Source organism: Filicampus tigris, chromosome 10 (assembly GCF_054856515.1).
Source record: "Filicampus tigris isolate MCC_2025a chromosome 10, RoL_Ftig_1.0, whole genome shotgun sequence".
Classification (NCBI taxonomy): Eukaryota; Metazoa; Chordata; class Actinopteri; order Syngnathiformes; family Syngnathidae; genus Filicampus; species Filicampus tigris.
In genome coordinates this window covers 2,575,422-2,600,000 of record NC_141226.1, presented here as the reverse complement: position 1 = coordinate 2,600,000, position 24,579 = coordinate 2,575,422, and the positions used below count along the sequence as shown (strand labels likewise).

The following is a 24,579-nucleotide window of genomic DNA, read 5'->3' as shown; positions in this document are numbered from 1 at the left end:
TGCCACGATGGTCATTGTAGGGAAAATTAAACACTTGGTTAAGATTTAGAAGAGTTATAGGCGGCGAGTGTGAGATGCCAGGGAATTAATATGCTTTCCGTCCCACTACGTACTGTCTTCAAGTTGTTATGCCCTATTACGTACGGTCAGTTTGAGAAGCCTTCCTATGTATGAAAGCTACATTTAAAGACCATTGGCATATTGGTACTGTAAACGTAAATAAGTAGATCAGCTTCAACTGGCAATTAAATATACGGCCCCACCATTATGGTGCTATATCTCCAACAAACGTTTAGGAGGGCTCCTTTTATCAACATGGTTACATGAAACCTGCCTTCTTACAGTGGAATGTGCCTCTTTTGCAATCTCGATTCATTTTTAGCACTGTTATACAACGGTATATTGCTGCTGCTCATATTTTAACACTAAATAACTTTTAGAAAATATATATAAGTTATTACAGTTAGCTAAGAGACAGGGTTGGATGGAGGCAATTGATTCGCTGTAGCAACCCCTGAAGGGAAAAGCCGAAAGGAAAAGAAGAAGATTACAGTTAGCTAAGAATACATTAAAAAAATGTATGTAATTTTTAGGTAGGTGTGAAATATTGCAATAATCTCTGTATTGCAAAAATCAACAGCCTCATACCGTAGCCTCAGCTAACCTGTTCGCTGCTCGATTCATACAAGCGGCAGCAGGACCAAGAAATATAAGGGCAGCGATGCAGTGTCGCTTTGCCATATTACAACAAGGGCTAAAGATGAGTTTATTCATTGTAGATGATTTAGGATGCCACCAACATCATGACACTTTATTGCACTAGCTGTGTTGTTACTTTCATAAACACTTAACATGGAAAATGGCAGAGAGTCTGGCTGCTGTCACCATTTTCAGCCGCTCCTGTCGAAAATGGCATGAGACCGGTCATGTTGAAGCGTTGTTACTAATGGCGAGCGATATTTGCAGAGGTGGGAGTAAGGCACATGTAAGTCTCAAGTCGTAACCATCTAGTCTTAAGAAAGTCCCAAGTCACTGTGGAAAAAAAAAAATCAAGCAAGTCAACTCGCCACCTAATTTCAAGCAAGTCATTACTTCGTTCAAGCAACTCATAAGTCAAGTCATAAAAACTTGCTCAGTAAAACATGTTAGAGTGATAAAAAAAAAGATAATTTCACTGATCCTACTACAAAAATTACATTAAATCTCTAAAAATGTAATGAACATTTAAAGCAATAAAAATGAAATGAAAAAGAATTAATTTATAACATGAATATCTACACTTAAATTATTTAGAAGAATGCACCCTATTTTTGATACAAACGCTTATATGAGTGGTACATTGTTAATGTGGTGATAAATGCTGAAATATGCTGAATGAGGGTGTAAATGTGTATACATTAATTGTCAGATTCAAAAACTACATACTTTGTTTCAAGTGCCAATCTGTTACCCAAATCTAATTCGAGTGTTTTAATGGGCAAACGAAAGGCATTAACTTTGTGCACTTTGTAGGGTGTCGAATTTTGTGAAGTTGACGTAGTTTAGGGGGGGCGCGGCCACACCAAATATGACGGATACGCTCGCAACCAGAGAAATACTCTGTATAGACTATAGTGCTCAATGCTAGCAAAATTCTGGTAACACCGGTGTCTTATGTTTTGATGTATAGAATCTACAAGCTCCCAGCATGGCACTACCCCGGTAGCGACGTCAGCGATGACGCGCCCTGCACGGGCCTTGTACAAACGGTGCGGACAGTTTTCACACAAACCATCCCATCCCATGTAATGTTACTTAGCTGTACAATGTTCAAAATAGTGCTGTTAATCGATTCAAATATTTAATCGTAGTTAATTCCATTTTTCATACTTAACTTGTAATCACACATTTTATTTGTTTTAAAACAAAAAATCCCTTGATTTGTCTGTCCCATTATTTTCTTGAATTTTAATACCCTTAACATAAATAAGAGGATTGTTTTTCTTATCTAACAAGTGACGATGACTAGGTTGCCAGGTTGGCGTGAATGAACTAAACACCCTGTTTTTTTCTTACATTCCTTCCTAAAAAGGCAAATTGTGTTCAAATGCAAATTTAAAACTATAAAGAGGATGACTTGTCAAGTCATGAGGTCCAAGTCTAAGTCGAGTCAAGTTACTTGGATACCAACTCCAAAGTCTAGTCAAGTCAAGTCATTCCTGTGTTTTTTGGCAAGCAAGTCTCAAGTCCTAAAAATAGCAACTCAAGTCAAGTCATAAGACTCGAGTCCCCCATTGCTGGGTACTTGTTTCAATCTGTTACTATGCCAGCCCCGCAAACTGTCTTCACATGGTCAGTGGCACCGTTTGGGAACCACTGCCATTAAGTAAACTAAGTAAAATTGTGCTTGTGCATTGTACATTGGAATGTCAGTGCAATATGAATTTTATAATATTTTTGTCATTGAGTAATTACTGAAGCATTAATATTAATGTGTGTAAATGCAGTGCCTTCATTTTAGTGAGGTTAATAAAAAGTCATAGCCATGAATGCAATTGTGAGATGCTAAATATTAAATAACTAAAACCTCAAGCATTATAATGACTCCAAAGGGCCAGTACCGCCTCTGACAGGGCCACCACCAAAAAGTCTTAATCAGATCCTGCACAACTATTTTCCTCCCCAACAAACCTCATGTGCCAGAGGGGACAAATCCTGGATTGGTCGTCAGTCAATCGCAGAGCACGCATAAAAACAGAAAAAGGTTAACTCTCACATCTGCACTGTCTTTGAGTAGGAACTGAACAGACACTTGCCTGCACCAAAGTCAGGCAAACAAATTCAATTTAACTACAAACACTAGGGGTGTGACGATTAATCAAAATTGATTATAATAACACTGATTATTAATTTGTCCATACCTTAGATTATTGTAGCTGTAAGATATCGATGGTCATATAAGAGTAGCTGCTAACTGGTGCAAGTATGCCGCGATTTACATATGATCTGATTAGTTGACTAATCGCGATAACTGTTGGTGATGAGTCGACTAGCAAAATAACCGTTTGTGGCAGCCCTACCCTATACTTGTGACAAACATCATTACGTATTACGTTTGTGAATGTGACATCTTTAGTAGACGTCTATATTAGGGCTGCACAATATATTGAAAAATATCAATATTGTGATATTGCCTTATGCGATATGCATATCGCAAAGACACACAATCATTTTCCGATGGGATTATATCATATTCTTTTATCTGAATTTACCAGTTAAACGCAAACTTAAATGTGCTTCGCCACCCAATAAGCAAGGCAAGGCAGTTTTATTTATATAGCACATTTCATACACAAGGCAACTCAATGTGCTTAACACAAGTCAAGGCAACAGCTACAAGCATTTAAAAAACAACAGTTAACAACATTCAAAAGCAAAGTAGAGAACACAAAAGTAATTAGCAAAATTACATTTACACATTACATTACATTACAACACATGAGCAGAAATCCTTTAAAACATTTAAAAGTAAAGTAAAGAAATAAAAGTGGGTTTCTAAAATATGTCATGTCATGTCATGTCATCTTCCAAACCGCTTATCCTATACAGGGTCGCGGGGAGTTGCTGGAGCCTGTCCCAGCCGTCAACGGGCGAAGGCAGACTACACCCCGAACTGGTTGCCAGCCAGTCGCAGGGCACACACAGACACCGTCACTGAGCGGGAATCGATCCCACGCTGCCCGTACACAACTCGGGCGTGTGTACCACTACACTATCAGCGGACTTCTAAAATATGTATAAAAGAAAAAAATATTTAAAATTATTTAGAGGACCTTAAAGGTATGAGGAAAAAAGCAAAGTTTTTAACCTGGATTTAAAAGCATTTACACTTGGGGCTGACTTCACACTTCTGTTGGCATCTTATTTCATTGGTGCGCAACATAACAGCTAAATGCAGCTTCACCATGTTTACTCTCGGAACTCTGAGTTCCACTAATTGACCCACATCTGCAGATGTCAGAGTCCTACAGGGTTTATATTCAATCAGCATTTCATCAAAGGGATTGTTGGGGATGGGGTTTTTTCACTAACAAGTTCATTATATATATTTTTTTGATCGGGAAAATGAAAAGAGTTGTCATTTTCTATTTTATCAATAAATTTGGGAGAAATTAGGAAATAAGTGACTCTATGAATAACGCCTCTTTTTAATGAGGAAAATGGCCGCGTTCCCGACCGTTCTATCCTTGTTCGGTCGGAGTCACTGGGGGGACCGATTACAAACTCTCCATTGGAAATCATTGTACTTTCATTGCTTATAACGTCCAAAAACAGTGATCAATTGGCACCAAAATTTATGTGGACATCCCTACTAATGACCACTTCAACATATAAAAAGGATTAACCTCTCCGTGTCTGATTTATATGAGAATGAGGAAATGTGGAAATGAGCAGAGCTACATTGATTTATGCTGGGACGAGTGCACACTGCTTCTTTACTAAAATAAATAAATAAATAAACACTGCTTCTTTGCTGATCATGGTTAGGACAGGCGAGGCATTAAACACCAGTCAGGATATTTACAGAGGCTGAAGTGGCAATGAGTAGACGTGCACATTTATTTGGATGAGGAATAGCCCCAGTTTTTCGACCTACAACAAGCCGTCCAATTTGGAACGTAACAGCTGAAATGGTACGTTCCAATGCGGCCACATTCGGCTTGTGCAGTCACCCTCCTTGCTGGAACTTTTTGTTCGCTGAACATTGACACTTGTTCAATGAGGTCTTACCTCACTCTCACGAGACTTCACTCACGCCGAAGCTGGCGGCTGCATGCGGTCAGTAAGGGCGGACAGTAAGGAGCTAATGTTGTTGTGCTACTTTTTTTTTTAACGGCCTGAAGCTAGTTGCTATTAGCCGTGCCGTTATCCTACTGTTAGCCCGGAGGGAAGGGGGGGATAAAGATCCATGCTTGCCTGATTGCTTCCCGCTGCCAGTCGCCGACTGCCTCCTGAGAGTTGACACAAGTTTAGCATAGTTAAATGTCAGAAAAATAACCAGTTGGGGTTCGTGTGCGCATTCATGCTCTTGTCCGCTTCATCCTGTGTAAGTGGAGAAGCGATCGCCACGGTATTTTTGATTTTGTGGAGGTAATCAAGATGAGCTCACGTTTGCTGTCAATAGATCCAAACTATTGTGCAGAACACTTTTATATTTTCACAGGTTGAAGTGGACAAGAGTAGTAATGTGCATTTGCATTTTGGTGGCAATCGGTCGCTGTTTTAGACAACAGAACTGACCAAGCGAGCAATATTACCACGCTTGGCTCCCTCCTGTGACGTAGACCGCTGAGACCGAAAAAAGAACAAGCCGAGCTCCAATAGGGGGCGGGCCAATTTGTCGTAAATCTAATCACAAAAAAACTTAAATCACTACAAAGTCTTTAGGGGGGCATTTTAGTACTGATGTCATTTTTACATGCAAACCTATTATATAAGTGCCAATGTTAAGATCATCCAAGTGACCCTTTAATGTATACAGGACCCAAACCATTCAGTGATTTATAGACTAGCAGCAAAATTTTCAAATCTATTGTACAGTTAATTTGGAGCCAGTGTAAAGCCTTTAGGACTGGAGTAATATGTTCCGATCTCTTTGTTCTAGTAAGAACCCAAGCGTCAACGTTCTGAATGAGCTGCAGCTGTTTGATGCTCGTTTGAGGGAGTCCAGTCAGAAGACCGTTACAATAATAAAGTCTACTGGAGATGAAAACATTGATACGTTTCTCCTGGTCTTCTAGGAGCATGCAACCCTTTAGTCTGGAGATGTTTTTCAGCTGGTAAAAAGGCTGTTTTAGTGATTGATTTGATATGATTGCTGAAAGTCAGGTCTGAGTCTATCAGCACCACAATATTTCAGACTTGGTCTTTGGTTTATAAAGACAGTGACGACAGGTGTTTTCAAGAAGCAATCCTCTTTTTTTCTTTTTTGCCGAAAATGGTTACCTCCGTTTTGTTTTGGTTTAGCAGAAGGAAATTTTGGTTCATCCAGTTAATTTGTTGTAGACAGTGACACAATAGGCTGATTGAACTGGTGTCATTTGGGGACATTGATAAATATAGCTGTGTGTCATCTGCACAGAGCTGGGAGTTCCCATCGGCGGAACAGTGCTTCCCTCAGTCCTGGAGGTCCATCCGTCCATCCATTGTCTACGCTTATCCAAGGTTGGGTCGCGGCGGCAGACGCTTCAGTAGGGAAGCCCAGACTTCCCTCTCTCCAACAACATCTTCCTGATCTTCCAGAGGGAACCCAAGGCGTTCCCAAGCAAACCGGGAAGCATAGTCTCTCCAGGGTGTCCTGGGTCGTCCTCTGGGCCTCCTGCCGGGGGAACATGCCCGGAACACCTCACCAGGCAGGCGTGCAGGGCCATCCTAATCAGATGCCCGAACCATCTCAGCTTGCTTCTCTAAACATGGAGGAGCGGCTCGACTCCGAGTCCCTCCCGGATGGCCGAACTTCTCACCCTATCTTGGGTGACGGCGGAGAAAACCCATTTCGGCCGCTTGTATCCTAGATCTTGTCCTTTCGGTCATGACCCACAGCTCCTGATCATAGGTGAGAGTAGAAACGTAGATCGACCGGTAAATCGAGAGCTGAGCTGAAAGGCGAAATCGAGAGCTTCGCCTTTCAGCTCAGCTCCTTCTTCACCACAATAGACCGATACAGAGTCCGCATCACAGCGGATGCTGCACGATCCACCTGTCGATCTGCCGTTCCATCCTACCCTCACTCGCGAACAAGACCCCAAGATCTTGAACTCCTCCATTAGGGGCAGATTCTCATCCCTGACCCATAGGGTACACCACCCTTTTCCGACTGAGGACCATGGTCTCAGATTTGGAGGTGCTGTTTTTCATTCCAAACTGCTTCACACTCGGCTGCGAACATCTCCAGTGAGAGTTGGAGATCGAGGCTTGAAGAAGCCAACTGTACCACATCATCCGCAAGAATCAGAGATGCAATACTGAGGCCACCTTACCGGACTCCCTCGACACCTCGGCTGCGCCTAGAAATTCTGTCCATAAGTTATGAACAGAATCGGTGACAAAGGGCAGCCTTGGCGAAGTCCAACCCTCACTGGAAACGAATCCGACTTACTGCCGGCAATGCGGCTCATGCTCTGACATCACCACTTATAGGGGGGCTCGGTACCCCGTACTCCTGAAGCACCCCCTCAGAACTCCCCGAGGAACACGGTCGAACGCCTTCTCCAGGTCCACAAAACACATGTAGACTAGTTGGGCGAACTCCCATGTACCCTCGAGGACCCTGCTGAGGGTGTAGAGCTGGTCCACTGTCCACAGCCTGGATGAAAACCACATTGCTCCTCCTGAATCCGAGATTCGATCTTCCGACGGACTGTCCCCAATGTGGTAGAGGCGTGTCACCTATGACAGCACCACAACATCCAGAGCCTTTAGGAACTCCGGGCAGATGTCACCCCCCCCGTGGCTTTTCCACCGAAGAGCTTTTTAACTACCCCTGTTACTTCAACCCCAGAGATAGGAGAGCCCACCTCGTAGTCTGCAGGCTCTGCTTCCTCAGTGGAAGGTGTGTCGGTGGAATTGAGGAGGTCTTTGAAGTATTCTCCTTACCGACCCACGACGTCAAGGTCAGCAGCACCCCATCCCCATTATATGCAGTGTTGATGGTGCACTGATTTCCTTTCCTGAGATGCCGGATGTGGACCAGAATTTAGTTGAAGCCGTCTCAAAGTCATTTTCCATGGCCTCATCAAACTCCTTCCACACCCTAGTTTTTGCCTCAGCAACCGCCAAAGCTGCATTCTGCTTGGCCGGTTGGTACCTGTCAGCTGCCTCCAGAGTCAAAAAGGCCCGATAGGACTCTTCCTTCAGCTGGACAGCATTCCTTACCACTGGTGTCTACCAGCGGGTTTGGGGATTGCCACCATGACAGGTGCGACCACCTTGTGGCCACATCTCCGATCGCCCGCCTCAACAATGGAGGCACGAAACATGGTCCACTCACCCTCAATGTCCCCCGCCTCCCCCGGGACGTGAGCAAAGTTCTGCCGGAGGAGGGAGCTGAAACTCCTTCTGACAGGGATTTCTGCCAGATGTTCCCATCAAACCCTCCATCCGATACGGCCCCTCCAGGTGCCGTCACCTTACCGTGGTGTTGGGGTTTGCGTGTCCCAATGATCCTAGGAGCTAAGTTGTCTGGGGCTTTATGCCCCTGGCAGGGCCATCCATGGCAAACAGGTCCTAGGTGAGGGACCAGACCAAGCATGGCTCAAAAGACCCTAATGATGAATTAAATTTATAGACCAAGTTTTTCCCCACATGGACGCGGGTCACCGGGGCCCCCCTCTGGAGCCAGGTCTGGAGGTGGGGCTCGTTGGCGAGCGCCTGGTGGGCGGGCTTGCACCCATGGGGGCCCAGCCGGGCTCAGCCCCGAAAAGGAAACGTGGGTCCCCCTTCCCATGTGCTCACCACCTGTGGGAGGGGCCAAAAGGGTCTGGTGCCGTGTGAGCTGAGCGGCGGCAGAAGGCAGGGACCTTGGCGGGCCGATCTCCGGAAACAAAAACTAGCTCTTGGGACATGGAATGTCACCTCTGTGGCAGGGAAGGGGCCCGAGCTTGTGTGTGAGGCTGAGACGTTCCGACTAGATATAGTCGGGCTCACCTCCACACACAGCTTGGGCTCTAGTACCAGTCCTCTCGAGAGGGGTTGGGCACTCTTCCACTCTGGAGTTGCCCAGGGTGAGAGGCGCCGAGCAGGTGTAGGCATACTTATGACGATGATGTCGTGGACTTGAAGACTCACGACGATGATGACGTGGGCTTGAAGACTCACGACGATGTTGACGTGGACTTGAAGACTCACGACGATGTTGACGTGGACTTGAAGACTCACGACGATGTTGACGTGGACTTGAAGACTCACGACAATGTTGACGTGGACTTGGAGACTCACGTCGGTGTTGGCATGGACTTGAACACTCACGAAGTCTATGGCGTGATGACTCCATTTTAATGCTGTTTTCACCACTCAGCTGTTCTGCTTCCTGATGATTTAGTGATTGTATTGACTGACCATTTACAGAATAGGAAATGATGGTTTCTTCCGCTGACCCATCTTCAGACAATCCTTGTTCATTTCCGGGCTCCATTAGTTGAGTATGTTGAGTCTTTCATGGTCTTTTAGGTAGTGAGGAGGATGAGTTAAACGTTTAGGTCTCTTTTGCTCTTCTTCGTGGGAGGACATCGTTGTCTGCGGTAATTATCAATCCGGCTTGAAGGACCATGAAAAATCTTTGCTGGTATGGCTGAGTTTCAGAGGTTTATGAGACTGATAACCGCTGCAGAATGTCCGGTTAGAACATAATACTGTCCAGGTGAGCAATAATCAGAAAAGTTTTGCCTCTTCAATCTTAAATTGCTTGGATATGGGTGTGGTTTCTGTAGAACAAAATACAAGTGAAAAAACATGAGCGGCTGCAATGAAATGCCTCGTCAACGCGACACCAATTTGCTGCGGTCGTAACCATACACAAATTTCAAAACAGTACGAGCAATATCAACTGAAATGTCCACAAACCGTTATCACAAAAGAGACACTTTATATTGAGTCACTTACATGTTAATGCACGCAAACCTTATAAGTTGGATCGACTTGGATGGAATGTTTAAACGTGTTACGATGACTTTCGTCTGGTAGTCATCGCGGGTCCTGATATCGGTGACCAAAACATGCCTAGCTAAAATTAAATTACAGGCTAACCACCAGAGGGTGCTATAACAACAGGAATAAGAAAGAACCTGGCCCTTTTAATACATTCTACACATTGTCCCTTTAACTGCTTATTCTTCATGTTTGGAGGCAGCATAGGTGCCTACAATACACATGTCTGCGTTGATGTATTTTTACTTTTTTTTTATATCCTACATTTTATCAAAGGCATTTTCTATTGATATCAAGCACTTGTCTATCGCGATACATATTGATATTGAAATATCACCCAGCCCTACATCTCCATAAAATGTTGACATCGAGGAGAGATGATGACATGACCGCAAAACATTTGTACCTCGTACCACCTCGCTCCTTTGTCAATCTCCTCCTGTGTTACGGAAGGAGTATATTGGGTAAATTCGTATTTAAGAGCTGAATTTCAGTGTTTAAAAGCACTACAGGTAGTTTAACTGTTTACATTTTTAAAGAAAGAAAATGTTTGAAATCCTTTCAGTCTCAGACTACTTTTCTCAGGTTGTGAGAGTTTATTTTTTATTGTAATTTGCTAGTTATGACTAAAAGACCACTTTTCTGAGATTGTAAATTCACTTTACTCTGCTGTAGACTACATGGTTAAAACACTGTGTTGCATATATGTTAACTTCTGATGTGACTAAAGTACAGTGCATAAAGGTGCAGGTTGTTGACTTGACATGTTTTGTAATATTGCGAGTTTGATTTATTTATTGTAAATGTATTTATCAGAGGTGTTCATTTTACTAAATTTTGCCAGTCCACCATCCGCCAGTGGCATGGTTACCCATGCGTCATTTTTTCAGTCCATCATTTTTTTCAAGCCGAACCAAGCTGTGATCGTTAGACGGTCAATCCGTCAGGTGGTCCGTCAGTTAGTCCCAGAAGTCTGTCAGTCCGTTTCACAAACACTTATTGAACTGGTGGCTGCTTGCAGATTTTTTTTACTCCTAAAACTAAAAAAAAGATGTATTTTAAAGTTCAAAATGGCTTACCTAAACCAGAATCTACCTTCACATTGTGACCAAGGGTAAATAAAATCTTATCCAAATAGCGCACTCCAACTTCTGTTTATAAAAACTTGTGTTCTTCCTCTTTGTCTTCTTGCCCTCTTTCTTCTCGGTTCAAGGGCGGATTACAGCTCTTTGCATACCGCCACCTACGGTACAGGAAGAGCAAAGCGTTTCCATAGAGTATAGTCAATGCCCCACGATCAAACACACACACAAGACAGTCTTGAATATAAATAATTTCACCAAGATTGTCAACAGAAAACCACAACCAAAAAGGTTAATATGTAAATAAATATACATACATAACGCATTATACTCAAACAAGCATTGTATGCATTGAAAACAGGAGCAGGGTCATTCCATTTCAAATCACCCAAAAAATCTGAACATTGTACCCAAGTGAATTTTATTTTAATGAAAATGTCTGTACTTGTTAATAGTGATAGCACAACACTAAAATTTTAGGTCAATCAGAGCAGGGGTTTGGCGCTACAGCCCACTGTATTTTAATTAGTTCAACAAAAAGGGGGGAGACCACCTTCCTTTGAACCCTTATATCTCAGGAACTACTGGGTCAGTCTTCACAAAACAGGTATTGTTGGAAAAGGGAATGCAACAAAGAATCTAAATTTAAAAGAATGGTGCATATTTTAGCAGAGCTGGGCAGTCCGTCCTGGGGGCGGAACGGTCCGGGCCTCTGGCCCGGCCGGACGCCCATTTTTGGGGCCAAGGGCGGGGGCTGACACGTTTGGGGAAAAAAAGGGTCAGACTAAGGATTTTAGTCCGGTCCACTAATCAGCCCTCATGCGTGTGACGTGGTCACGAGGCAGCTAAATTTCATCTCAGCCTCAACACCATCCAGCCCACTCTATTGGGAGACAAGCTGGAGCGGGCGGGGGTGGCCCACCACCTCACCATTGAAGGGTTTTATTATTAGTTTGTGAAGACATATACATGTATGGCTAGTGAAGGGTTTTATTATTAGTTTGTGAAGATATATAAATGTATTTTAACCATTTATTAATGATTCAAAGTTGCATTACAAATGGGTAGAAGTAGAGGTGTTTCAAGGTTGCAGTTTCAGGGGAGCGGATGTATCAGCGGAACACAATGTGTGGGAGGTTTGATGGTACCAGGTGCCGCCAGTGAAAAAACAGGGAGACAAAGGCGAGCCACAGTTTCTCTGAAGGCCCTGGCCTCTTGGAATGCAGATAACTTGGTGTTTTCAGGAGCTACAACCAAGCGAGTCATGTGCACAAGAAAAGGCGTCATCTCAGACGGCGGGGAAAGAGAACCAATCAGCATCTGAAGAAATATATTGCAGATACCATGTAACTAATGAAATGATAGTGGCTAGTGTTTTTGGTGTGTTTGATTTGCATATTGTTTTTTATAACTGTTCGGGGCAACTCGGGTGTGGTGTCGCTCTCTGATGGCCACAGGAGCGCACAGATCTGTATTGAGAGGGAACCGAGCCCCCGATACTGTATTAGCTTTTGCTGTTAGGAATAAAATCTTGGTGATTCGGCTGATTGGCTTTCTGGTCTTCTCTCTTACGGAACAAGCACGCATAATTGTTAGGTAAGGTGAAGCTAAGGTTAATGTCGGTTCAAATATTAAATATATGGTAAATAATTTGGAGTCAGATAATTAGGGTAAATATCGTGATTTAGACCTTAAACCTAACACCATATGAATCCAGGACTACCTCACAATCCGGCCACAGTATGTGAGGACACAGGACTGTGTCTGACGTGCTCCTCTGTAGCACGGGGGCCCCACAGGGAACTGTCTTGGCTCCCTTACTGTTCACCGTTTACACCACGGACTACAACACCCCTACCTGTCACCTGCAGAAGTTCTCTGACGACTCTACGATTGTCGGCCTCATCACAGGCGGAGATGATGAAATTTCCCCACTGTGGGATACTCCCACGTCAGCGTGAGCGGCAACTGCCGCATTGCATCACGTGACCGACGCATTGTCTTGTGAGACATGTCGGCGACAGGTCTACAACACATGCCCGCCCCGGCCCAGCAATTTGTTGCCACAGAGGAGAGGATCCACCACGCAGCTCGTTGCTGCTGCGAAACTAGTTTGGCAGCGTGGCGGGTGTTATGTCACGTGTATGTGTGTAAATAAGCTACTCACGCACGTACCACCTACGTTGCCACCTTCCCGCAGCAAAACCCTCTGTGTAATGTTTTGCTGGTATGCTTTTATTTTCAAGGCCGGGAATAGGAGTAGAGGGGAAGTGTGGAAAATAAATAACTTGCTGAATGCGAGCGGACTTCTTGCCGCACAGAGGGAAGAAGAAGAATGAGATGAAGAAGAAGGTGTGCTGGTGTTTGACCGTGGGAAATTTGAAACCAGAATGCTGCAGTTGCTTCATTCGCGGACATTATAAATAACCCCAAATCTTGGGCATTTTTTTTCTTTTATTTGTATTCCTCCATGGAAGTTCCCATTGAATACGTCCATCTGTAACAATTGACCATCTGTAACAACACGGAAGTTGCTAGTTGCAATTTCCAGACCGAATTTTTTGTCGACAATTTTTTGTCTGCAAATCAGCTCATTTTTTCCCCCAGCCCTCAAAGACTGCGATACAAAGTGAGAGAGCGAGAGAGTACCAAATACTCCTGGAGCACCTCCCACAGAATTCCCTGAGGGATATGGGCTAACTTCTGAGCCTTCTCCAAGTCCACAAAACACATGCAGACTGGTTGGGTGAACTCCCATGCACCCTTGAGGACGCTGCTGATGGTGAAGAATTGGTCCACTGGTCCGCTGTTCCACGGCCAGGATGAAAACTACACTGCTCCCTCTGAATCTGAGGTTCAACTTCCTGACAGACCCTCCTCTCCAGCACTCCTGAATAGACATTACCAGGGCGGCTGAGGAGTGTGATCCCCGTAGTTGGAACCCACTCGCCAGTCATTATTAATTGTCATCTCATTATATTTCATCCATCCATCCATTCTCCGAACTGCTTATCCTCAAGGGGGTCATGGGCTTACTTGAGCTTACCTTCAGCTTTTTTTTTTTTCGGGAAGTTTGCGGGGTTGCCAACCAATCGCAAGGGCACACAGACGATAAACCATTCATACTCACAATAACACTTATGGACAATTTAGAAAGTTCAATTAACCTACCATGTATGTTTTTGGAATGTGGGAGGAAACTACAGACCCGGAAAAAACCCACACAGGGACGGGGAGAACATGCAACCTCCACACAGGAAGGCCAGAGCCCAGACTCAAACCCACGACCTCTGCACTGTGAGGCGGATTTGCATCAATCAGCCGGCCTCATTATATTTGTCACATATAAATGTTAATGTATAAAAATGCAAAAATTTTCAATTTCTAAATATGTATGTAGTGTAGACCATTGGTCCCCAACCACCGGTGTGCGGGCCACTTGGTACCTGGCCGCAGAGAGATGGGTTTTTGCGGAGCATATACATTAGCCACAAAATACCCCCGACTTTGTCAACTGTCTTCCAAAAGACAATATAAATAGGGCTAGGTGATTACATGATCAAGAATTGTGATATTACGTTGACCAGCTGTGAGCGTTGACAAGTGAACATCAGACACGAGACAGCAGCCAGTCGAGCTTTTCCTTCTTGACTTTGGTTTGTAAATTGAAGATGTAAGCAGAAAATAAAAGAAACAAGTAAACAATGACAGAGCGTGCGGCTAAATGTGCAGCTGACAGCCACGACTTGGTGTTATCTTCCCAAATTGAAAGTATTTTGACAATATTGTCCCTCACTGATCCTTGTGTGGCGGTATCTCCAAAGCAAAGTGGAGTATATGAAGCCGTTGTGCAAGGCACATCCTCAAACAACCAACACAACAATCCTGTTGAATCATTTGAACAAGCAGGACCCAAGTAATCATGTGGAACGCATGATAGTGGAGTTTGCACAAGTTGCCGACGTATCATTGGCACTTAAACCGTGCAGCCACCGGATGAAGCAAAAATCAATTGTGTCATCTTTTGATCATGCCCCCATGCCCCCCATAAAAGGATATGCGTGTGGTAAAAAGATCAATGAGGATTGATCATTTTCAGCAAATTAGCATTAGCTACAAATGCTGTGATGCTGTGCATTGGAGATTGTTTTTCATTCAACTATGTTGTGGCATCTGTTGCTATTCAAATAAACATGAAATGAAATGAAAATCAAGCTCAAAATATTGAATATTAAATATTTTTTAAAAAGCAAGAACGGGCTGATTTCATTGGATATATTTATGAAATTTGTGTGGCGTCGGGCCATTGTTAATATAGAACCCTGCTTAACCTTAAATCCGACACGGTATTTACCATATGTATTCATTAAAACAAAAAAACAATTCATGTTTTCCACAATATCAATGGTCAAATTGTCAGGCTGTGACTTTTAATGGTTTGTTGAATTTTCATCATTTGCATTTATGACTTTATCCCATAGTGTATTTTGTAGCTTCTTCATTAGTCAGTCAGTAAGGCCATATAGCAAGATAGTTGTGCTGAGATATCTTTGGCAAGCCAAAAGACTTCCAAGTGAGTCGAGTTACTTCCATCTTTTAAAATAGCACATTCTCACATTCTCCAGCTAACGGGGCCAGGGACCCAGGCGAAAGCTCTCATAACCAGACCATGAAGCTAACTATTTTATTGCCAAAGTTTGTTCTTGAGATGGTTAGAATTTCATCTGTTTGTGAATCTAAACTCCCCTTTTGCTCATTGCACTGAGGGAAAGATAATTTTCTCTTCCCGTCAAGTATTACTTAACCTGATCTTATGTATTGGGAAAATTTACTTTGATTCATGCATTTTTTTGTAGCTATGGTATTTCATTTGCCACATGTACAATATATAGTTAAATTTGTTCTTTGCAGTTAACCTACAGTGTCTTTGAGGAGCGATGGGCAGCAACCATGTTGGGCGTGCTGAACGAACCCAGAGATTGTGTCAGCACCTTGGTCAACAAAACGTAAACGTTTTTTTGTTATAGCACGAAACTGGAGCACTTTGAGAAAACTCCACACCTATTAATTCTGCGAGGCAGCAGTGCTTATCAAACAAACATTGGTGAGCCTTCTTCAGCAGACAAAGTGTTTTGGCTCCCCGTGACGTTCTTGGAAAGGTGGTCTTCTTCACATTGATGCAAAGGTTGTTATCTTTGCACAGGACCACCAGTTGTTCTTACGTCCTCTCTGTACTCCTACTCATCGTTGTTTGTGATGGTGTCACACTACCGCTGTGTCATCCACAAACGGAACTATATTACATCTCACAAATTTCCTAGAGCAATCAGATCAGAAGTGTGAACAGGAATGGGGTCAGCACTAGGGCTGCACGATTAATTGCATTTGCAATATGTAATTATTCCTTCACAATATAATCGTGATTTGAGATCGCAATTTTGTAATGGCTTTATTGACAGCGATGGGAGGGAGGGAGGTTCACCGAATGCTAAGCTAACGCTGGCGCAGCTATGGCATCCTTGATCCTTTTCACCTCCCGCGGCATTTGGAAAAAAAAACACTCACCGCATACGTGTGTTGTCCATTTTGTGATGTTTTGGCTGCCGTCGTATGTTGGAGCACGTTTGTGAGGAAGTGTCTGTCATGGCGTCGGTGTGTGCCGCCGTTGACTTTGATTTACATGTGTTCGAAGTTGGAGCACACAAACAGACAATAGTGTGTGGCTACTAGAGCCACGACAAATAAAAACGCATCCATGCAAAGTTGTCAAGCCTTCAAATATTAAGAAGATGAATTCGTCCGGATGGTTCAACCCAAAAGACAGATGAAAAGATGTTGAGACGCCGCCGACTGGTAATGCCCACTGGTGCTTGATATGACGTCATAAGTAGGCATTATCTTACTTTTCGTGCCAGGTGTAGTGTGTGATGTTACTAATTGAAGATCGGGTTAGCTTTAATTTTATACATGTATGTTTTATTTACCTCCCACATTCCAAAAACCTGCATGGTAGGTTGATTGATCATTCTAAATTGCCCGTAGGTGTGATTATGGGTGCGATTGTTTGTTTGTCTCTGTGTGCCCTGCGATTGGCTGGCAACCAGTTCAGGGTGTACCCCACCTACTGCCCGATGACAGCTAGGATAGGCTCCAGCACGCCCGCGACCCTTGTGAGGTTAAGCGGTATAGATAATGGATGGATGGATGGATGGATGTTTTATTTATCTGCCTATATGTTGAGTTGGGGGAGAGATTTAAGAAGTGCAGTCCATGTTTACATACAACATTTTTTTTACGCTGGAGATAAATACAGAAATAAACCAGATACTGACCTTGACATTACCAAAATATCAAATAGGACAAAAGTAAATTATGTTTCATTCTGTCAACTGCATTTCAGGTTGATGAAAGAAAGAATAATGAATACAGTGTATTTATTGAAGGATTTAACAAAATAGAAGTGGGGAAAAGTTAAAGTCAACATTAATTACAGCAAGCCTCGTTTTTTTCCCCCTGCAAAGACCATACCCTAGACACATATCTATTATCGGCCCAATGCTGCCTTCATATTTATTAATTTGTATCGGTTACATTTTTAAATTCAACCCATTAAAGGGGGAAATCAACCCAAACATATTTTTTTCAATAATATGGCCCACTAGTTGAAACACGGAATTCTGATTAATATTGCATTTGTGGATATGAGTTTAGCAGCAAAATGTTGCCATCTCAGGGGGCGGCCATTTTGTCATTTCCGTCGCCTCCGTTTATCCGCCATTTTGTCCATCCGGACCAAATAGTAATCGCCTGTAGGCTGGTTCAACTATTATTTTAAACGGGCTTCCATTAGCGTTTTCGACCACCAACTTCAACAAAACTACTGCACCACAATTCTTAGTCCGACTATTTTTTAAAGTTTCCCCTCTATTGTTTATCGCCAAAAAATGGGTGTCCATCATACGCGGATAGGCAGACCAGTTGGTAGGAGGCTAGGCTAGGCTAAGGGAAGCATCAAGTGTGTTTTATTGGGTCTGAGTGTGCTTGGTACAAGTATTTTGTGTTTAAATGTTTTGTATTGTGTTGTGGATTCATTTTTAATCATTATATTGTATATTACTATTTATATTTGTTGGAAGGACCCCCTTGAAAACTAGATGCATCTCAAGTGTATATCCTTAAGCAATAAACAATATAAAACTGCAATAGGTGTGGCATGGCTCAGGTGATAGAGTGGTCGTCTCCCAAACCGAAGGTTGTTGGTTTGATCCTGAAACCCAATGTGACCAGGTGGAAGAAGAGGAGACAATGATAAATACTATAACTGTATATAACTGGTATAAGTGAAAGTATGTTTACTGTTTTCTTAGTTATTAATAGAAAATACTAATGAAGAGAGTAAAATTTTATGAAAATATTGAATAGATAATTGCTAGCAAATATTACTGGAGTAATTATTAAACTAATGATATTCAAGTAAAAAAAAAATACTAGGTTTCAACTTTCAACTAATTATCTCTCCAAATTGTTTTCAGTGTACTGTACTTCCTTAAAAAAAAAAAAACTGGCTTAAGTATTAGCACATCTGCCTCACAGTTCTGACGTCCTGAGCTCTACACCTGGCTCCAGCCACACTGTGTGGTGTTTGCATGTTCTCTCTGTACTTGCGTTTGTTTTCCCCCCAGCTTCATCCCACATACCAGAAACATGCAGTATTGGCAATGTTGGGCCGTAACGGCTTTAATACTACATTCAGACCAAACACGTGTTGAGCGTTTCTGGCAATGTATTTCCATATATAATCAATGCAGTTTGCCTGGTCAAGTGCGGGTGTGTGCCGGGTGGTGTCTTTGAAATGTTTCAAGCAAAAATCTTGCTCCTTCGCCCATTTCACCATGATAGGCTAAATTGAACTTCTGGCAGCGTCACATTGGCGACAGCCAGTCAGCGTTGAGAACGTACTTAATACATCACACATAAGCATAAGCAGAAATAGTCAAATACAGTTAAAAGAACACACACACACACTCTCACACACAAACACAGCGTGGTGAAATAAAAACAATGCGGGACAAAATCATTGCTGTCAGTGGGACCGAGACTTATACAACACCACCAGCTTCCTTTACATTCCTTGACCAAAAACGGAGCACACTTGGAAAATGGGGACTGATATAGATTTAGCAGACAACACAACCACAGGTCACCAGATTGACTAGCGCCGTTCCTGTTCCTGCTCTCTGCTCGAAGCAGCACCGCTCTAGTCACTGCTGCAAACAAACACGCCGCGATATTTCACGTTCGGGCTGAACAGAGCAATAGGCCCCTTTATACTTGTGTGGATATCACTGCGGCAATGACGTGCGTAGTTTGTCTTTATACTTGCACGCAAACCCACTCACATTGTTTTGAAAATGTGCAGCAGTTTCACTCCAAATCGGTTATTGCTACAGCTGGTATTGGCTAGGACGCCACAGGATGCCGTTTCCTCTGCAGTTTATAGCCAATCCCAGGGAAAGCTGGGTACGTCTTCACAATACGTGACTAAACGGACCAATCACGAGTGATGGTGTGCGCGGCGATAATTTGAATGCATTGGTCCCGTGATTCAATGCGGCCATTGTCGCCCGCACGAACGCGGGAGTATAAGAGGCCATTTGCAAAGTTATAGTTTAACATTTTTTAAAGATCGTGTTGTTGTAACATTGCTGTTTTTAACCTCAATTTGCTTTTCACAAGTGAAGCTATGTCTGTGATCATGTGACGAGGTAGTGTCCTTAGAAGCTAAATTTTTCCAGGCAATGCTAAACCTCAAATGCATTTCTTATGTTTGACATTAAGTACAATTCCACCCTAGAAGGTGGACAAATAGATCCATGAATTGTCTGATAATGTAGCGGAACAGGATGGAAAGCCACAGCTAGAGTCAAGGCAGAGGAGAGGGCATAGATGTGCACATCTTGTGAATCTCCATGGCCATACCTTAACAAACAAATTATTATTTATTGACGCTTCACGGAACTGTTATCAGTTCCGTTGTTTACTGATTCTGGACAACACACAAAACATCCAATACAAATTTAAGTTGACAAATCCAAGAATTTCCTTAAGTGTGTCATGTGTCATCTTCCACGCCGCTTATCCTGTACAGGATTGCGGGGAGGTGATGGAGCATATCCTAACTAACTATGGGCGAAAGGCGGACTTACAGCCTGAACTGGTCGCCAACCAGTCGCAGGTGACAGTATTTCCTGAAGTAAACACAACAATTGCTGGTTATGCTAGTCATATTAAGTCAGCAAACAGCATCAGCTGAATTTGTGTGGACGCATGCGTGTGTTTGTGTGCGTGCATGATTACGTGTATGTATGAGAGAGAGAGAGAGAGAGAGAGAGAGAGTTAATTTAATACTGGAGAACAATTATTTGTTACACACTGTTGAGAGGGTCACTGATGGTGTAGTGGTACACACGCCTGAGTTGTGTGCAGGCAGCGTGGGATCGGTTCCCGCTCAGTGACGGTGTCTGTGTGTCCCCTGCGACTGGCTGGCGACCACTTTAGGGTGTAGTTCGCCTTTTGCCCATTGTCAGCTGGGATAGGCTCCATCACCTCCTGTACAGGATAAGCGGTTTAGAAGATGACACATGACACACTGTTGAGTAATAATAACACAGTACTGAATTAGTCCAAGACATTTTGATGATGTTGCCATTGCAGTGGTTGAAAGAAGCATGATTATCAAAAGATTTTAGAATTAAGTGATAATTCATACCCATATAGTATTACAAAACTTTCAGGTGTATTTTTTCTTTTAGGCGCTCCACCCAACTGAAGTAGGTTTATTGTAGTTGGGCTCCTTATGCCATTTTATTGAAGTTTAGCTTGTTGCATTTCCCCTGGTGGTTGGCTACAGTGTAGTGAGCTGCATTTGATGTAGAATAACTTAGAATAACTGATTTTCGGTTATTTGAAGACGTTAAATTTTCCACAGGTGTGAAAGAGTTGGATTGGTTGTTTGGCTATATGTTCCCTGGGATTGGGTGGCAACCAGTCCAAGTGTACCTCCCCTTTCACCCAAAGTGAAACGAGGACAAGCGGTATAATCAATATTTGTCAATGATTTCACCATAGACATCAGCTAACTATCTTGGTTATCATGTTTCTCAAAGGAGAATAATATATTAAAGACAAAAAATACTGGATCTTGGTGCTGCATATTACTACCTTAGTGTCGGATTGATGGTCCCACTGTACCTTGCTTGCAAATTAACACCTAAGATCAAAGAAGATTGTTTTAATTTCTTATTACTTATATTGTTCATGATTATTTTCTTTGAGACCATTGGTCCCTTCTACATTTAGATTCTTACTGCAAATTCTTATAGATTTCACATGTCATTGTTTCTCCTTCAGATTTCTTTTTCTGCTTTTCTGTCTCTGTTGTCGCTGTAGGTACATACCAGGGTCAGTGGACTGGTGGGATGCGTCATGGGTATGGTGTTCGTCAGAGTGTCCCATATGGTATGGCATCAGTCATCCGCTCACCGCTTCGAACCTCAATGGCTTCCCTACGCAGTGAGCAGAGTAACGGCACAGTTTTACGAGACAGTCTGTCTGATAGCCCTGCTGGCACACGTGGTGGCTTTGTGCTCAACTTCCATTCAGATGGAGAAGGTACTGACAAGAAGAAGGGTCTCTTCCGCCGTGGCTCTCTCTTTGGCAGCCTGCAGCGATTGCGCAAATCAGATTCGCGCTCATCCATCTCTAGTAAGCGCAGCTCAGCACGTAGTGAAACCACCATGAGTCGTATCAGTTCAAGTGATGCCAATTCCACCATCAGCTTTGGAGATGGAGACCCTAGTGATGACTACTTGACTCTAGAGGACAATGTAGATGCCACCACTACCGAGTCCTACATGGGCGAGTGGAAGAATGACAAACGCAATGGCTTTGGTGTCTCAGAGCGTTCCAACGGCATGAAGTATGAAGGAGAGTGGTTAAACAATAAGCGCCATGGGTATGGCTCTACTATCTTTCCTGATGGCACCAAAGAAGAAGGGAAATATAAAAATAATGTATTGGCCCGAGGTATCAGAAAGCAATTAATCCCACTGAAGAACACCAAGACCAAACAGAAGGTGGATCGTGCCATTGAAGGAGCAGTGAGAGCCGCTGCCATTGCCAGAACAAAAGTGGAGATTGCCATCTCCAGGTAATATCCCTGTGATAGAAACTAAATTCACCCCTCCTCACTGACCAGACTAACTTTTTTTATTAGGAGCGGAGTCGGCCCACAACATTTAGGAGTGCACACTGTTAATCGACCCTTAAAGTAAATATCCAAATGTTCTCTTATTTCTTTCACGGTATTACTGATAATACACAGCAACACATCCCTAAACAGAATTTCATGCTTTTTTTTTTTTTTTACCATGACAGTTTTCTCATAAAATGATTTGTACTCATTTTCACAATTTGTCTCCTCTTGGACAGAGTAAGCACTGACACGCTTTGCCATTTTTCATAATTTACAATAGTTATGTGAAACCTAGAGATTTGCACAATAACCGCAAGAACTGCATCTTTTCACACATTAGCAATCACAATCACAGTAGGACTAGGTGATACGGCTTAAAACAGACATTTCCAGCTCCGGTCCTCAAGGGCCGATGTCCTACCTGCATTCCATCTGTTCCTGCTGAAACACACCTCAAATGATGATTCAAAATGATCACCTCATGAGCAAGATGAGCAAGCTCTAAAGAAGCTTGATAACGATCATGATATATGTGTATACATATATATGTATGTATGTATATGTATATATATATATATATATATATATATATATATATATATACATGTATATGTATCGATTTTAAATCGAATTTTGATTAATACATAGTTACATCCCTAATATTTATATATATTGATATAGTATTTGTTGTTTTTGTAAAAGGGCCCAGGCACCGAACGCTGTGAGGTCCCTATTGTTTTTGTAGAAATTATTGCTCAGGCCCGAGCAGTAACCGCTGCGGGGTTCCTATTGTTTTTGTAGGAATTATTCTTATTACTAAGGCCCAAGCAGCGACTGCTCTACAAATTGTTATTGTAGAAATATTATTTTTATTCTTAGGACACGGGACACGGGAGCCGTCTGGTTAGGACATCCGCCTCAGAGGTCAAGGGTTCGATTCTGGGTTCCGGCCTTCCTGTGTGGAGTTTGCATGTTCTCCCCGTGCCTGCGTGAATTTCCACCGGGTACTCCAGTTTCCTGACGCGTTCCAAAAACATGCATGGTAGGTTACAGAGGTGGCCATTTTACTAAAGTTTGCCGGTCCGTCATTCGTCATCCGTCAGCAGCCGGTGTCCGTTATCCGTCAATCTGTCTATTTTTCAAGCCGAACTAAACTGTCATCGTCGGTTGATCAATCTGTTATGTTATTTTAACCGCACTTCCATCAGTAAACATGAAAGGTCCGCAAGTCCGTCTATCGCCATGCCGAAAAAATAAATAAGAAGGTCCAACAGATGAAAAATCCATCCATTCATTATCTGAACCGATTTGATTAAAATGGTAAATGGCTTGCACTAATGTACATCATGTGTCGGCTTGCTGTTCAAACAGCTCTCCACTCACATATATTTGACATTTCACATAGCCTACACCTATTTGCCAATCTATTGAACTGTTAACAACCTGCTGCCGCTTTAACTCTTAAATTTTTACTTTAAAGCTTTGCTTACCTTAACCAGAATCCCGTGTCACATTGTTGTCAAACGTACAATCCTGGTGGATTAAAATGCTTCCTAGTCCTTGAGAAAACTGAAATAAATTAACCATTACAATGAAATAAGGTTTTTTTTTCTTCAGATTCGTCTTCTTTTTCTTCTTCTTCTGCTTCTTCTTCTGTCCTTTAGTGGTTGGCAAACAACTGTTGGTGCACTACTGCCACCTTCTGAAATGGAATGTGGACGGAGACAAAATACCGTTTCACAACCTCCCAAACCCACTCTTTCCAAAAATAAAGATGGAAATGTAAACTCACAAGTACTTCTCTGTAATATTGTCTTTGACTTTATTACTCCTTACTGTTCTTTGTCAGCCTGCGAAACTCATGATTCTCCCTCTGGTGCATACAGCCACCTGCTGTACATATATAGTCAATGCAGTCTGGGTCGCGTTTTCATCCCTCTTCAGCAAAATGGGTGTCCATCACTAATGGACTGTGAGGTCCGTTTGGACTTGGCCAAGTTAGTGATGATTACACAGACTAACGAAAATTCACTTCCGTCTGTGCTTAATCTGTCTTTTTTTTCATGTCTATTCTCACGTGAGCAAAACAGGCGTCTGGCATTAACAGACAGATGGACCGGTCAGTCGGTCAGACGGAATGCCCACCTCTGGTAGCTTACTTGAACACCCTAAATTGTCCCTAGGTGTGATTTTTAAATTGCTCTTCGATGTTTTTTCCGAGCGGGTTAACCAGATCTACCTCATATTTGCTAGGAAGAGTATTAAATCATGATTTGAAAACACTAAATTTGTGAGTTTTCATAGAATGCTATGGCCGTGGCAACACACTGTTCAGTGTTCAAGCAAACAAGCAAAGATAATTTTGAGGGTCTAAACATGCATAAAAACTCATGAAACTTTGCACAAATGTAAAGCCTGGAAAAATACTCAATTTTATTTCAAAGTAAAGCAGATGTTTGCAAATGTCTTACTTTGATTAAATTAAAGCTAATCCACCTGCTTTAATAAAGCACGACAGAAATAAGAACTTATTTATTGCGGGGAGGGTTATACCAGAGA

General features: G+C 42.7%; 1 protein-coding gene and 1 long non-coding RNA gene across 5 annotated transcripts in view; one reads left to right on the top strand and one right to left on the bottom strand.

Moving 5' to 3' along the window:
* The window catches only part of LOC147140388 (uncharacterized), a 33,054-nt gene extending 16,446 nt beyond the window's left edge, over nt 1-16,608 (bottom strand). The window contains exons 1-3 of one of the 2 annotated variants that reach the window (XR_015088504.1): nt 16,332-16,608; nt 10,764-10,927; nt 9,253-9,461 (exon numbers count right to left, since the gene is read on the bottom strand). This is a non-coding gene — a long non-coding RNA (uncharacterized LOC147140388). Of the gene's footprint in view, nt 1-9,252; nt 9,462-10,763; nt 10,928-16,331 lie in introns of those variants that run through there. The other variant, XR_015088503.1, reaches the window with a different exon arrangement.
* Nucleotides 1-24,579, top strand: part of LOC147140387 (junctophilin-1-like) — a 61,936-nt gene that overhangs the window by 5,689 nt on the left and 31,668 nt on the right. For all 3 annotated transcript variants that reach the window (XR_015088500.1, XM_086044025.1, XM_086044026.1), the window contains exon 2: nt 21,216-21,975. Coding sequence is in view for 2 of the 3 variants with exons in the window: in XM_086044025.1 (XP_085900151.1) it covers nt 21,216-21,975 (760 nt within the window). In the remaining variant the exon portion in view is untranslated. The remainder of the gene's footprint in view (nt 1-21,215; nt 21,976-24,579) is intronic.